General features: G+C 40.3%; 1 protein-coding gene across 2 annotated transcripts; it reads right to left on the bottom strand.

The window, feature by feature from the left end:
* Positions 1-1,414: 1,414 nt before the first annotated feature.
* On the bottom strand, positions 1,415-11,057 carry stx12 (syntaxin 12). Of its 2 annotated transcripts, none has more exons than XM_020090305.2 (10): positions 10,750-11,057; positions 9,918-10,057; positions 7,561-7,630; positions 7,106-7,205; positions 5,545-5,682; positions 5,349-5,392; positions 4,295-4,400; positions 4,114-4,186; positions 2,355-2,437; positions 1,415-2,268 (listed from the first exon to the last, which is right to left on the bottom strand). In XM_020090305.2, exons 2-10 carry the CDS (start codon positions 10,015-10,017, stop codon positions 2,176-2,178), a joined length of 807 nt encoding a protein of 268 aa, XP_019945864.1. In that variant the 5' UTR covers positions 10,018-10,057; positions 10,750-11,057; the 3' UTR covers positions 1,415-2,175. The 2 variants fall into 2 exon arrangements, with proteins under 2 accessions (XP_019945864.1, XP_019945863.1); XM_020090304.2 differs by having other exon boundaries at positions 10,721-10,860.
* Positions 11,058-15,943: the final 4,886 nt, after the last annotated feature.

Genomic DNA, 15,943 nt, shown 5'->3' with positions numbered 1-15,943 from the left:
AGGCAATTAAGAATAAGAAATTCAGTTGACATGAACCATGTGATTAGCAGGTTGTATTATAATTGTGAGGTAAACCAGTAAAAAAAAGAGAGGGGCAGTGTGACTGAGGGTAGCAGTAGTGAGAAACAGTACTTTCACCCTGTGTGACTGACGAAGAGCGAAGTTGAAATGTTGCACTTCTAATACACACAGTCCACATCCATCAGCTGTCAGACAGGTGTGATGAGAGAGTGCTGCCTCTGCACGTGGGGATGAAAAGTCTGGAAATGCACTGCCCCCTTTTGGAAAAATATTATTACTTCAATATTTTATATAATATTTCTATACTGCGTTTTCATTGTTGCTTTACCTACACGTCACTTACTGTTTTTATCTCCCATGGTTTGTGCTTTCTCTCCTTTTCTCATAAGGAGCAAGACACTACTGAACAACAGTTGTTTTATTACTATTATATTATCACTATTATTATATACTGATACAACTATCATTAATATAACTAACTCTATAGAAATCACTCTTTTTATTGTAACAACCAGTCTGACAGATTTTAAATATGGTTTCTCTCTCTCTTGTCTCCTCTCTGTTCTCAACTCACCCCAACTGGTCGAGGCAGTCGGGTTCTACTGGAGGTTTCTTCCAGTTAATGTGGGAGGTTTTTCTCTCCACAGTTGCACATTGTGGAAACGGTTGGGTTTCTCTATTACTTTACCCTATTCTTTCAATGTGAAGCGCTTTTAAATGAAGCACAAAATAGAGAGTATCAAAGACCGCAAAGATGTTGCAGTTGATGACATCCATTTTTTTTTTTTGCTGCTATATCATTCATTTAGCTCAATTACAATAGAACGTGAGTTAGATCTGTCTGTTTTTCAAAAAGTCTAGTTGGAATGAATTTGACATGACACAGTATTGCAGTCAGACAAGGTTAAGCACTCCTCTGCTGCTTACAGGTGAGCCCACAGATAAGTTTGTTTTAATGCAGTAAAAAGACGACCAAGAGCCTCAGCTTTGCTTGAAACTTTGCCATCTACATTGTAGAACCCAGAATATATCAACACAACGCTTCTCAAATGCACTGGTGTCATGATTCATGCTCAGACCAGCTTTGCTTACTAGTGTCACCCATTTTTATTGGAAAACAACCAAAACTGTCAAGTTTAATGTTCAAATTTAGAATAAAAAGTGACAGCCCTGATGTGTATCTTTCTTTGTCAAGTTTAACATCATCATAACTGATAGAAATCATGGCAGAGATCACAAAAATAAAACTGTGGTTTACCTTTGTTTAGAATCAATCAGATCAAACTTCCAAAGATTCCAGGCCAAACACAGACCTGGACTTCCCTGAAGAAAAGCCCTGAACCAACATTTTAAGACTTGGAGGGGGGAAAACTGATGACACAGTCCAAAGGAGTGTTAGAAGAGTTTAAAACATTTATTATGCATACTGCCAGGAGTCATAGAAATTCATTTAAATATGTTTTGTTTGAAGACTTTCATTTTTTAAACACTGTCATTATCATCCAGAATGATCTTAGCAGAATATAATGCAGCATTGGGATATTTACAGACATGGGTTTCATTTATATTGGTAATCAGCTTCAGTTTTCATTTTACAACATGTATAGTACAATCACACGTGCCTTCACCACCGCTGTCATACTAGTCCCATGTAATGTCATTGTGAAGGCCAAGAGCCACAGCAGATCCTGTGGCCCTGCACATACTCTACATCAGCATTAAACCAGGTGACAAATAATCATTTACAACCCTTAAAACCATGGATTTTACTTTGACAAGCTGCATTTTTTATTGTTATTATGCTTATGTCTGAACATTTCTATATACAGCGACATACAGATATACAGTTACAGCTAGTGTTAGTGCAGTAAATAAGACAAGAAATGAATGACGCAAAAAAAGGAATCTCAGGTCTTAAATCGCTCCCCTTCACCACCTCATCTTCTCAGTTTCAATGTTGTTCAGCTATATTACAGCAACAGGCTGGATCAGGTGACGACAGTATGTGTTTCCTCACTGACCAGCCCACTGCACAAATGTACTCTACTGAACTTAACACACTCATCAGCCTCTTTTCATCATTCCAAGCAGGTATTTGCAGGTGAGAGGGGGCACAGTTAAATATAGAAGTGTCACATTGGTTGTACGGCCGACTCACTTCGCAGCTTGCCAGATGATGATGCTGAGTATGACAAGTACGATGGAGCAAACCATTGCAAGGATGCACATCTTCTTCCGGGACTTTTGCTGCGATAAAGAAGCAGACACTGGGGGGTTAGTGGCAGGGACCTCACTGACTGACAGCACTCAAGACTGACAGCTGCTGCACTCACCTGGTAGTAACTGGCTCTCTGGAGCTGCTCTGTTCCTCGTTCTACGTGAACTTCAGCATTTTCCACGTTCGCCTCAATGCTATCTGCAGGGCAGGACATAGAGAAAGGTGAGCTGAGAGCTACTGTACATAGAGCTGCTTTCAGACATGCACTGAACTCCAGAGGAGATATGTGAGAACGCAAATGTCCGAATGAGAGCCTAACTACAATACTTTACACTAAATAACCATTTCAGTGTGTAATACGTTTAATATACTCCCGCTCCAAACATGTCATCAATTGTCTCCCCGCTGCTAGAGTCTGGGATTCCTCACTGCTGGCTGATCAGTCAAACACGGTGCATCTCTCTGTTTTAGAATGCATCCCATGTGCTGCCAGGTGTCTCATTAAGTCTGTTGTGTTCCACTTTTCCTTTCGGGGCCAGTTAGAGAAAGGTTCTGCAGACTTTCTCTAACTGGCCCCCTTGTATAAAGTCAGCAGGTACTGATGTGAGAACACAGCAGGAGATCCACCGCGGGATTAACCAAGAGCAAGTGCGTATTTTTGGTGAGGTTTCTAACGGAAAAACACTAAGAAATGGTGGCGTACCCACAGAGGACACAGACAAAGAAGTAAAGGGAGTTTGTGGTGATAAGAGCCACTGGGGTAGTCGATGTGCTGAGAAATTAACCAAGTGATCTCTGCAGCGGAATTAACACATTACGTTCTGCCTGCTACACCACACTCATCTGAATCCTGCAGATTTGTTGCTGTTGTGATGCATCTGGGTTGTGCATGTGTGTAAGGCAAGCTGCGGAGAAAGTTCGGACCCAATCCTCCAGAGTGCCTGCGCAGGCCATGACTGAAAATGGCTTAAGATACAATAAAGTTTGGATAATATCTGCAAAAAGCAAAGGCTAAAATATGGTGAAGCAGTTTTGTATGCAAACTTTGACAGGAGGGCTGTTCTTCACATCCTGTCTCCTCCAAGCAGTCACTGTTGGTTTGTTTGAACAACAATCGAGATCATAAAATGTTGTTTTAGTTTCCTTAGACTAGAGGAGAAACTACATTAAACTTGAACTGTGAAAGATCTGTACAATTAAGCACACACACACAAACACTATACTCTCTTTATATGGTCATATTGTTATATGTATATAATTGATACAGAAAAATGTCAAGACTCTTTGGTATTTTCTATCTTTTTTTAGTTTCATTACAAAATGTATCCAGTCAATTTGTTATTTCTCATCCAGATTCAATACTCCTCAGTGGTTTACAAGTTACAAACTGAAATATTACACTTACATAAGTTCTCAGACCCTTCACCTATAGCAGCACTGAGAGCCTAAAGTTTTCTTGGTCAAGTTCCTCCCCTTCTTCTTCTTGGTTATTAGTCTGCACATCTAGTTCCCAATAACACATTATGGCAGGATGACCAGATGCAGGAAGAGAACCAGTGGAGCCTTCCCTGCTCCTGTGCACTTTTAAAGTTACAGATGTTATTGTATCCTTCCCCCTGGCCTGCGTCTTGACAAAATCCTGTGTCAGAGGTCTATGGAAAGTTCTGGTTTGGAATTTACACAGACATACGCCATCAACTAAAAGAAATTCAGTAAAGACCAGATAAACCCCAGTCCAGTTGGAGAAGCAGTGTCTGGTTTTGAATCACAAACAGAGCACAAGCAGCTGTTTTGATATGCATTGTCTCCTGGTGATACATTTTGAACTTTACGATCCACGGAGCCCTGACAGTAACAACGACAGTGCTACTCACCAATCATTTCTCCCTGATCATGAATCATCACTGCCAAGTCCTTGAAGATCTGGTTTACGTCCATGATGTCAGACTGAAACAGACAAAAAGCTACAATCAGTTGAGGCAGTTGTATCAGCCTGTAGCCATGATTGTGTTCCACTGTGTCCTGATTAATTTTAGAAATAGTAAGCAAACAGACCTCCAGCTGTCTGATGTTGGTTTCCCTCTCCTTGATGAGCTCCAGATCCTCCTCTGTGATGGCCGCCTCCTCTGTCTGTGTTGTCATCTGACCCCAGTCCTCTTGGCTTATTACAAACAATTTAAAATCGTGTTAAGAATAATATGTGAGAAAACAGACACAAACATTTTCTCCATATGCTAAAGCCGATCGTTCTTACTGTTGTACTTTGCTTTCAGTCTTGTTTTCTTGTGTACATGTATGAGTCATGTTTGCGGTGAAAAACATTTGTTTTGACATGAATTTTCCAAGCCACATTTAAATGAACCCACATCACAGAAACTAAGTGAAGAATTATATTGTATTTCAGTGTAGCCCAGCAGGAGGCAGCAGAGACCAGCCAACACAAACTGCAAAGTATGGTCATACATTTCTTTTGAAGAGATAAGCGTTCACAACTGAATAAATTTAATCTATGGCAGTAATCTATGGTCAAAGGTCAGACACACGCAACAGATTCAGAGTGACAGGAACACAGAGTGATGGACATGTTCTCACGTAAGAGACAGAACTGCAGTGCCTGCCACAACTGCAGTGGAAACTATGAGGTCCGACCATCTGCTTGGATGATGAACATTTTATGGACAGTAGTGCAGACATGAGGCAGCAAGAGCGGCAACGCGCCATATGGTGCTGCAAATAGTGGGAAGTGTGGATTTTTTGGGTTGAATATGGCCGGACAAATTAGATCATTGGAATATGGCGGTCACCGCAGTCTAGATACTTAATGGAATACACTGAGAGATGCTAGGTTTCTCTGTTTTAAGATGGAAATTATCAATATATAATCTCCACCCAGGAGGGTGTTTTCATTTCTGCATGTGTTTGTTTGTCTGTTAGCCAGCAGTGAACTACTGGAAGGGTTACCATGAAACTAAAGACTGATGTATGGACTCTTCTAGGTGCTATTCAAGTTTAATCTTAACAACTTGGGCGTCTGTGAATCACCTAGCAAAGTTCCATTTCCCTCAAACTGCCTGACAATGAAACTCTGACTGAAAGCCAAGTTACTTACTTATCAAAAGACACCAGCTTTTCATCTCGAGAAGTGTCCTCAGCCTGAGAGAGAAGAGAAAAGCCATTCATGGCAAAGTACATTGAGTAAAACACAGATCATCAAGAAATGGCTCACTAGAATCTGATATTTCTTCACTCCTGTCATGAATGCAGTTAGGGCAATTCTTCATCTGCCACCACTGACTCTTACTTACTGACAGACGGGATCCAGCCCTCGCTCTGGCTACGGACTCCTTTTCCCTGTCTGCTGCACGCCGCTGGATTGCTTGGAAGTTGTTGAGAGCAGCTGAGAAATCATTCATCAGCCGGTCCCTCTGGATCTTTTGTTGCCTCTGGACATCACAGAGTAGAGGGACACATTCAGTATGAGACCAGAAGACAAGGAGGATCTCAGAGATCAGACTATCAGAGTAATAATAAAAAATGCTGACATATTTGTATTTTTTTTATAAAAACGTCCTGTGACCTTGATTATGAAACGTATCAAGCAGTTTCAATTGAAATGTACTTTAAGCAAGAATCTATGGCTTCATATATCTAAGTCTGTTATAACTGCTACAGGGCTGGGTACTGAAATCTGGTGCCAATTTGAACCAATTCCTACAGGGGCAGTATTTACTGGGAGCAACAGCTTGTAGAGTTGGTGGCGGTGTGCACGTTGTTTGCAATCCACCAATAAACTGGGAGAAGACAGGCGGAACACAACAAACTTAAGAGACACCTGGCAGCACATGGGATGCATTGATGTGTTTGACTGATCAGCCAGCAGTGTGGCATTCCAGACTCTAGCAGTATATTAATGATTTACACACTGAAACGGTTATTTAGTGTTAAATTATTGTAGTTAGGGTAGGTTTTATTTTTATTTTTCAGTCTAAATAAACAAAATTCAGATGGATATGAGATTACTGTGAAACGAAAAAATTAATCTTTGCATTCAAGTGACAACTAATCAAAATGTGGAGAAATTCCTTGAAGGCCGAGTTATCGTGTTTAAGGGGTCAATGTGACCTTGACTTTTGACAACCAAAATTGTATCAGGTAATCCCTGGGTCCAAGTGAACATTTGTTCCTAGTTTGAAGAAATTCCCTCAAGGTATTCTTGAGATATATTGTGTTCACAAGAATGGGATGAATGGACGACCCAAACACCTAATGCCTTTGGCCAGGGGCTGTCGCTGGCTCGGAGGCATAATAAATAAGTGAAACAGAATGATAACACAATGGTTATATAATCTGACAGATGTTAAGTGTACAAGGTTTATTGTTGGACCTGAGCATTCATCAGAATTACATGCAAGAGGTTAGAGGTGGAAATCCCACAGTTCATTTCAGAATCGAAACTTAGATTAAAAAGAGAAAAAGTAAGAACTGTATTTGGGCTCTTACTAATAAACTGAATATATACTTAATGTGTTTATATTAACACTTTACATTTACATTAACAGTGTATCTTCCTGTGGCTGCTAATGAGTGAAGAGGGACTTTGATTGCAGTTTACAGGCTGTTAGTCAGAACCACACCAGGACTTTGCTCTTAGCACGTTTAAGTGGCATCTACTTATTTGCTGTTACAATACAAAGGCTGGTGAGCTGTGGAGGTTGGTGTAGTTGTATTTGAATTGTAAAATTTGAGTTTTGTTAATATTTTCATCTATTTTTAATATAAATCTGATTGCAGAGTAGAATTTTGAACTTGAGTCCAATACTTATTTTTTTCTCCTTATGCGAGTGACAAATGAAGAGCGACACTTACCTGCTCTGAAGGTGACAAGGGCAAAGGGATTGATCCCAAATCTTTCAGGTGCTTGTTGGTTTCTTTTGCCAATTGGTTAGTGTAGTGTTGTATTTGCTGCCTGTGGAGATACAAGCATTTTAGATTTAAACCCTACTAGTCAATCTGAGTTTCTACAGACTATCCATTACTCTTCACAATGAAGTACACAATGTCACAATGGTGTTGTAGTGCAGGTGTAATTTAAGTGAAAACCTATAACCACTTTGTCGTGCTTATTCTGTAGAGATGACAATGACGTGTGCACACACATTTCCTGTTGGACAGCTGAGGGACTATCCAGAGGTGACAGTATGTCTTAGTGCGTGTGTGTGTGTGTGTGTGTGTGTGTGTGTGTGTGTGTGTGTGTGTGTGTGTGTGTGTGTGTGTGTGCGTGTGTTTGGCAGGAGAGAGGGAGACAATGATTTGATACGTACAGACGATCCTGGAGTTCACTGGTGTCCTGTCTGGTCCCCAGCTGGTTCACCATGGTTTTGATCTGAGCAGCTGTCAAGAGAGAAAAAACACAGTAATAAGTTTCAGTGTTGTGATGGAAAAACATATGTGCATGTACATGATGTCAAGTAAACAGACTTCATCAGTAAAGCACTTTTCTACTCTCACCATCAGAAGTCACATTCCTTCTTCGAACCGCGCTCCTTATAAATAAAAGCCACACACTGAAAGCATCAGGTGCAATTTGGGCAGTGACTGAACCACTGACTTTGTCTGTCAAGATTTTCAGTCATTCAAGTCATAGTAGTTTTCCAGGAATTGTATGTAGGCAACTGATTAAAAAAAAACAAAGAAGCCTCTTGACGTGTCTTCAAGAAACTCAAGCAAGCCCAGTTACACATGTACAACTCCTAGAGAACCACAACCTTCTGATTAAAGGACAACCCACTCTTTGTCGTGAGCCATATCCAGATCATGTTTATTTGTAGGGCACAGTAATAGTGAACTACATAGTCAGACAGAAGAATTGAATGGCTTTTCTCAATACAGAGCACACTGCTCCAATACTTATCGAAGGGACTGTATGGAGATCTTTTGGATATAAGATCAAAAGATGAATTTGAAATCTAAAGAGTTTAAAATGTCAGCTTGTCAACAACTCAGGACAAACAACCTTTTGTTTGAACCCAGCCATTTCTCAAGTGAGCAAAACTATTGGAACATGTGACTGACTGAGCCCTTTACACTCCTTGTTCAAACATTAAATAGCTCTGAGTGTCTGCTCTTGTTTATAGTTTTGCTTTTCACCTGTGACGACTGTGCTGTTAAAAAGGAAAAACCAACAGAGAGATGTCTGGGAGAAGAGCAGAGACACTGGGAGACTGAAACACTGTATACAGACATTATAACTATTTGTCCTGGAGTAGAGTTCAGTGTTCGTTGCTCCTAATGCTCCATCATCAGTGAGTGAACGTGTGTAAAAAACACTTTATTGGATGGCGAGCAGAAATATACTCATCGGCCAAAAACAACTCATCAGCAGATTGGACTCCTTGAAGGACAGAGATCATCTGTAGAAAGGATCTGCTCAGAATCCAGAACATCAAGCTCTGTGTTGGTGTCATGACTGCTTTTAGAACAGGTTCAATCATCTTTAATGGCTGAACTCTATTGGCAGCATCAGAATAAACTCAGACGTCTGCAGAAACAAAACAATTACTCTTGGAAGGTTTAAGACTGATCAAGTCATTGAGCAGATCCTTATCCCATTTTAAATGCTCCTCTTAAAGAGGAAATTGAAGTAAACCACCTGAAACAAACATGAAGTTAAAGAGGCAGCAGTAAAAGACTGGAGAAGCTTCATAAATGATAAAGACAACTATGAGTCATACTTTTGATGAACTTATTACAAATAACAGATATTCAACCAAATGTCATTTTTTATTTTCATCCAGATGTTCTGTTCCCTCTTTTTTTCCTCATCTTAATATTGAGTGGTGCAGGGTCCTGATCTGTTGTGGACAGGAACAACACTTACGGTCATCTGTACTCACACTTTAAACCTACATATGGACATGTAAGTGGCATATTATAATAGACTTGAAATATGTGAAGCTATCATGTAACACTGAAAACATTTTATCTAATGAAATACAGAGTGAAATCCTGGACTTTAACAGTTCAGCGGGTCTTCAGTTTTATTGTTCCAGTGTCACATGTAATTGCAGTCACATGTCCATCCCCAGACTTGCAGATTGAGAATGAACACACTCCAGTAGAACAGACAACTGAATGTCTTGACATATTTATTGAATACATAAATCATTCATCAGCTGAGCCGCTAATCCTTTTGAGGGTCGTGGCGAGCTGGAGCCAATCTCAGCTGACATTAGGAAAAAAGCAGGGTAAAGGTCTGAGGTCTGTATTTATATAACGCTTTTCTAGTTTGGATGACCACTCAAAGCACTCTACAGAACCCACTCACACAGTGAATCTATGAGGAGAGGCAATTTGGGGTTCAGTGTCTTGCTCAAGGACACTTCAGCATGGGGAATGGGGAAAACTAACACCAGTCTATCACAGAGCATACAGAGACTAACAAATGTTCACCTTTACAGTTTTAGAGTGGCACCACCAAAAAAGCCTTTTTTTTTATTAATGCGATGTCACCTTGTGCATCTTTGTGACCTGGTTGAGGGACAGTCTGATGCACCGTATTCTTATAAATAATGAGTGACCATCCACTCAAAGTCTGGTTCAGCACAGCAGGCTGATGCAGATCTTTCCAACATCCCCAGAGCTGGTTAGTGAGTGAGCGCTTCAGCATTGGGACACTTACTGTTCTGTGTGATCTTCTGGATGTTGGAGCTGCATGTCTGTATGATGGTGTTGAAGTCCTGCGGGACAGAGCGGTAGTTCTCTGCTTTGCCGTAAGACATGTCTGCTAAAATGAGTCACGCCTCTGGAGTGGAATTTCCTCTGCAGACAGAGAAACAACATTTTTATTAGAAACCATTCACATGTGTTACTTAACAACTGTCGTCTCTGCTGGAGGCAGACAGGAGACAAAGCAATGGCAGTGATCGTGTGGGACCAGAACTGACCATAGAGCATCAGAACAGCTGGAGTAAACTATCACCCTGACACAGTGTTTTCCATTAACGTTTGGTTAACACACTAAGCTGGTCACATATTTGCTTAGTCACTCTTGCAGTGGATCACACTCTTCTTACGGTTACAAAACAATAATGACTTCATTGTTTTATTGACCGTAGAGATCGACCTACATAGATATCCGTGACTCGGTCTCAGTAACATCTGCTAGCTAGCTAACAAGCTAGCCTAGTCGGGTCATTTAAGCTCAAGGATCGCGTCAGACGAGTGACATCTGTTCAAACCCGGTGAGATCACAAGGTTCGTATACACGTGTCGGTTCCACGCATAAATCGTGTTCCACGATCCCGCTGTGTTTAGCTACAGAAAGTTACGGGAGGGAGAGCAGAAACGATCTGCACAGCTGTTAGCTTTGAAGCTAACTGACGTTAGCTCGTTCTGTTTCTGTTGCCTGTGGTGAACCGGCTGTTCTGAAACAGTCACGCTCGATCCTCCTCTATTCAGAGACACAGTCAATGGACAGCATACCTTAATTAAAAAGACAACGCAATACTTGCTGGATGTTCTGCTTCTGATGAACACAGAGCCGGACTGTTTCCTTTCTGCCGTTGATACTGTGCTGTTCCTGATCCGTGACGTCACCTTCTTCTTCTATGAGTTTGCTGGCGAATCTTGAAACAAGTTTAAACGCTCACAGCGCCATCTCCTGTGCGGGGTCCCGTAGAGTTACGGCGTTCAATCAGAACACTGATAAATAAATCGTCCTGCGGCTCAACAACCTGCCAACCCTCTGTGCTCCCTGAAGCCATGTCCTCCATTCCTGTCATGTGCAGGGCCTCTCTCTCCACATAACATTTACTGCAGTGCATGATGGTCGGTGTACATCTTCCAGTGATACACCTCTGACTTGTTTCACTTCCTCCTCTAGAAAAAAACATCAAATGAAAACCTGCCTTATTATCTCCCCCCTGCTGACAGGACATCCTCCTAATACAATAACTTACTGTTAACTAACCTACCGAATCTATGTCAGTCGTGTGTTGTAGTGTGACTATGGTATGAAAAAAACTAGGTGTCTGATTGTCACATGAAAATAAGTGCAGGAAACATGCCTGTAACTACACATTAGACAACAGATAGATTATGAGGACAGTGATGTCCCCATTTTTTTATTGGCAAAATACATTTCTGAGAAACATCCTGTCTCAGAAGGATGCTGATAAACGGGTCCATGCAGTTGTTACCTCTAGATTACAATATTGTAATTCTTTATTATCAGTATGTGAGTCTGTGAAAGGCCTCCAGTTGGTCCAAAATGCTGCAGCACGAGTGCTGACAGGAACTAGAAGGAGAGATCATATTGCTCCGGTCTTAGCTTATCTTAGCTTCTCTACATTAGCTCCCTGTAAAATTCAGAATAGAATCCAATATCCTTCTCTACATTGGCTCTCCAGAGCAGGGTCCAGATGAACAACAAATTATTATTCTAAATGTTATTAATATTTTTATAATTTATCATCATCATCATCATCATCATCATTTTTATTTGCGTTATTATTATTATTGTTGTTGTTGTTATCTGGTGCTGCTATCATTAATAACATCATTACATCATTATCACTCTCATTATTCTCGTTATGACAACCAGTCTGACAGAGCTGAAACATGATGGTTACATAACTGTTACTAGTAATGTTTATTGTTTGAATGTAAAGAATACTGTGAAAGAGATGTTTTAACATTATTTTCTATTTGTCTGAGTAATGTTCTCTGTGATCCAGACAGGGTGGACCAGTAAGGTGAACATGAGAAGACAGAATTAGTACAGTGGTGCAGTGATTGTCACTGCTGCCTCACAGCATGAAGAGTTAGGGTTTGATCAGGACCTGTTTGTGTCTCCACGGTAAAAACACCTGCAGGTTTGGTTCAGTGGGTTCATTTAAAACGCAACTCAAATCTTCAAAGGTGGTTTTCTAAAAATGATTTTTTTCCCCTGTTTCTTTGAGCCAGAAATACACTGTCCAATAGGGAGGTGTGGAGCCATTTCACAACAACCAAGTAATCTGCATTTCATTATTCTGTGCACATTGTATCCATCACTCCAGGTACAAGTGTGAGGAGGTGAGAGAGTGAGGCCTGATGTGTAGACCAATACCCTTTGTCCGGCATGTCACTGCTTGGAGTAATCAGTCACCACTCTGAAACTCAGTGGTTTCCAGTTTCCCAGTGAAACCAGACACTAGTGAATAGGAAGTGTGACACCTCCGGACAGGGTTTGAAGAAGCCAGCAATGTGTTGTGACACACTATAGTTTCCTGCGGTTGATCACTGAGAAGGGCTCCACATATTTAGCCTTAGCATTGTACTCATTATGAACTGTGGCTCAACCATATTGGCAAGCAGAGACATTTTTAAATCCATTTAGAATTCTAACAACGTAAACCTGAGCATCTGAAGTCTATGCCAACACTAGATAGATAAAAAACTTTGGACTGGAACTAGGTTTCTACTGTTAAAATAACCAAACCATTAAGACTGGTTGTATTCTAGTTATATAGTACAGATATTATTCCAAGGGTGGATATAGATGTCATTCATAGTGACAAACCCACCAAAAATGATATGTTCTGCAGCTTGTTTAAGGTCATTGGGAAACAATATATCAATGCAGCTTTAAATGAACTGTTTGACTACAGGGAAATTTAATTTTTGCATTCCCTTGTGAGGCAGATTTTGGCTTAGTGTTCGAAGAACATGAATGGGATCAACTCTGATCAAGTCAAATGCCCAGATGGCCACAATGACTGGACACAACATTATACCCAGGAACTGAAAGACACCTGCATATGGGCAATGATTCCCAATTTCTTTCATTCATCACTGAAATCAAGCAAGGTCTCTTTGCACGTAACATTCTCCTCAAAATACATGGGATGAATAATAAAGATTGCACAAGACAAAGGAACATTTGAAAGTCTGTAGAAAATGTCTGATTGTATCTACTGTTATTCATCCTGTGGCCATGGAATCCATATCCTGGTTTCACTGCTGATTGAAATGGATTTGAAGGAGTACTACTTCAGTTGAAATTTTGAGGTATTTACTTGAGTATTTTCATTTTAGCTGATCTTCAGTGTAATACATTTAAATACTGTTACTGCTCAAAGAGGTTCATGTCCAGTAATTCAGAAAAAGACCGATTATTAACCAGATTTGTTGAACAAAACTTTGTGTTATCTTCTTTCTGCTCGCATCAATCATCTCACAACCCCGCCGATTCATGTGGCAGATTCATGTGGCAGATTCACGTGGCAGATTCACGTGGCCTTCTGGAGGACTATACTATCAAACTGTATATGATGTGGTTAAGAGTCACTTCAAGCAGATACACCAGTATAATGCTGTTAGGGTGTTGATGCATGTTTGAACAATCCATTTAGTGTTATATCATTATAACAGTGCATCAGTCACAGGAGCAAATTCACTTCAAGACAAGTACTCCTGATAACTTGAAAGATATTTTGGTGATATTTACCTCAGCACCTTCACAGATTGAAATACAACTACTCGTTTGTCATTTTTACACACTTGTATTGGTACTTTTACTGCTGTGGCCTGTGAACACCTGCTGTGCTTCAATGTGCTTTATCGTCTCAGGTTAATTTAATACCATCTATTGATTATCAAGTTTCTACTTCTGTCATTTCTTCTTTTCCATCTGTCTTTCTCTGTCAGAAAGCTACTCATGTATTTGGTTGAGATCTCTTATTTTGGTTTTTGATTTGAGTTTGGAATGGGTTGTATATATTTCTCATCTGATGTACATTGTTGCTTATTGTTATTTTCTCCTTTTTCTAATGACGACGCTGGAAATTCCTTGATGCAAACATGCATGGAATCACAATGGCTTCCAATGAGCAAACTATCTGGTAACTTTTAACTATCAGATGTGCAAATTGAAAGGAACACATTGGGAGATGCAAAGCACACAAAAACTCGAGGGGCGGGGGTGGGTTATGCAGGGGAACCATTTTATTTATAGATTCTACTCATATCACAAAAAATCCTTCAAATAGAAAACATCTCATAGAAATGCCATGTTATTAAACTGTACCATATAAGAGGTCTTTGAGAGTTAAACATGCTCCTTGCATCAGGTCATCCTTGGTATAAGCAACATAAAAGCTCATCAGGTTTTACAGTAAATACACAAGGCATCCAACAGATCTGTCTGTAGCTGCATATATCAGTGCAGTTGACGAAGTAGATCCAAGGTAAGAAAGTGCAAATAGTCTAACAGGGCTTCAAGTCAGTGCAATTAGACAACTAGGGCTTCACTGAACACACCTTCAAAACTTCACTAACAGTTTCACCAGAACGGTGCTCGACAGGAATTCACAATCCTCTATGTGACAGTGCTGCACCATCCTGCGTCCACCATACTTCTCTCGAGCAACAAGTGTCCGTTTAAAATCCCAACACTAGACACACTACGACAGAGAACTAAGTGCAAGAAAGTGTTCACCTTCACCCCAGAGACAGATACAGAACACTACTGTAGGTAAGTACACTTGCAGGAGAGACACATAATCCATATCTTAGTGTTAGGTAAAGCTTTGCTAAATCTCATGGATGTTTCATATGTCACATTTCACCATATTCACGAACAAGAGTTCACAAACATTGAAGCATTCAGGTATTTAGGAATTTCACTGTCAGGTTAAAATGCTTGGGGACAGTATTAACATAACAGCACTGATACATTGTCACATCACTTCTTCTTAGCTTATCATAGATACACACAGACACATTTGTATTATAGGGCTGTTACTTCTTTAAACTTGGAATTGGAACAATTAGCATCTGTTTTCTTCAGTTAATTCAAATGTAACTGCCTTTTAAACCAGAAACTATAACAAAAATAACATTTTTATGTTAACAGCGCCTCAGCTACCTCACTGTATTCACTGTACTCAGGCAGCATTACTGTAAGGCAGCTATATTTTTTTTATCTATGGTGTTAAAGGTTACAAAATTTAAAAGAACAACGTATATAACTATATTCTCTTGAAAGATGTTATGGAATAATGGTAACCTGAGCAGAGAAGAGCCACACTCCTTTTGTAAGCATCTCTGTTGTTTGATTTAGGGGCTGCTCCAGGAGCACTTTGATAGTGCATGTATGTTGTGCCTGTGAAACCGTTGGCCCTCAAACTAGAACAAAACATGGGCTGTTGTGTTATTTACCATGTCTGAAAGGTGGTTTAAATTTGGAAAACTAAAGAGTGACAGCCCTTATTGGTATCTGTATTGGTATAGTTGGGCCAAGAAAGCGCAAGAAACTTAAGAATGGAAATGTATTGTATTGGCAATGTAATATATAAAATGTTCACATTTCTGAATTTTATTCAGCCCTAAACACAACTCACTGTCATGATTCTAGGGTGATCTACTGCATCAGTGGAAGTATTATTAGGCCAAAACCAATGTTTAATTATGAGAAAATATAACACAAGTCTGTCCTGCATGCAATATAGCATCTAGAACCATGCACATGGGTGGCTGTGGCTAAGGGGTAGAGCATTCATCCTCCAACCGAAGGTCGGCAGTCCGATCCCAGTCTTCCCCATCTGCATGCCGAAGTGTCCTTGGGCAAAGTGCTGAACCCCGAATTGTCCTTCATAGAACAAAAAGTGCTGCTAATAGATGCACTGTATGAATGTGTGCGTGAATGGGTGAGTGGCAAACTGT

Source organism: Paralichthys olivaceus, chromosome 20, assembly GCF_024713975.1.
Source record: "Paralichthys olivaceus isolate ysfri-2021 chromosome 20, ASM2471397v2, whole genome shotgun sequence".
NCBI lineage: Eukaryota > Metazoa > Chordata > Actinopteri > Pleuronectiformes > Paralichthyidae > Paralichthys > Paralichthys olivaceus.
Note: the sequence above shows the minus strand (reverse complement) of the source record. Positions and strands in the feature narration are given on the sequence as shown.

Bases quoted from the DNA above. Each gene is read 5' to 3' on its own strand.
- stx12 (XM_020090305.2), bottom strand. From the start codon at position 10,017: ATGTCTTACGGCAAAGCAGAGAACTACCGCTCTGTCCCGCAGGACTTC. The intron at 5,683-7,105 runs GTAAGTGTCGCT...TGTGATGTCCAG, and splicing joins CCTTGTCACCTTCAGAGCAG to AGGCAACAAAAGATCCAGAG. The intron at 2,438-4,113 runs GTGAGTAGCACT...CCTGCCCTGCAG, and splicing joins TGATCAGGGAGAAATGATTG to ATAGCATTGAGGCGAACGTG.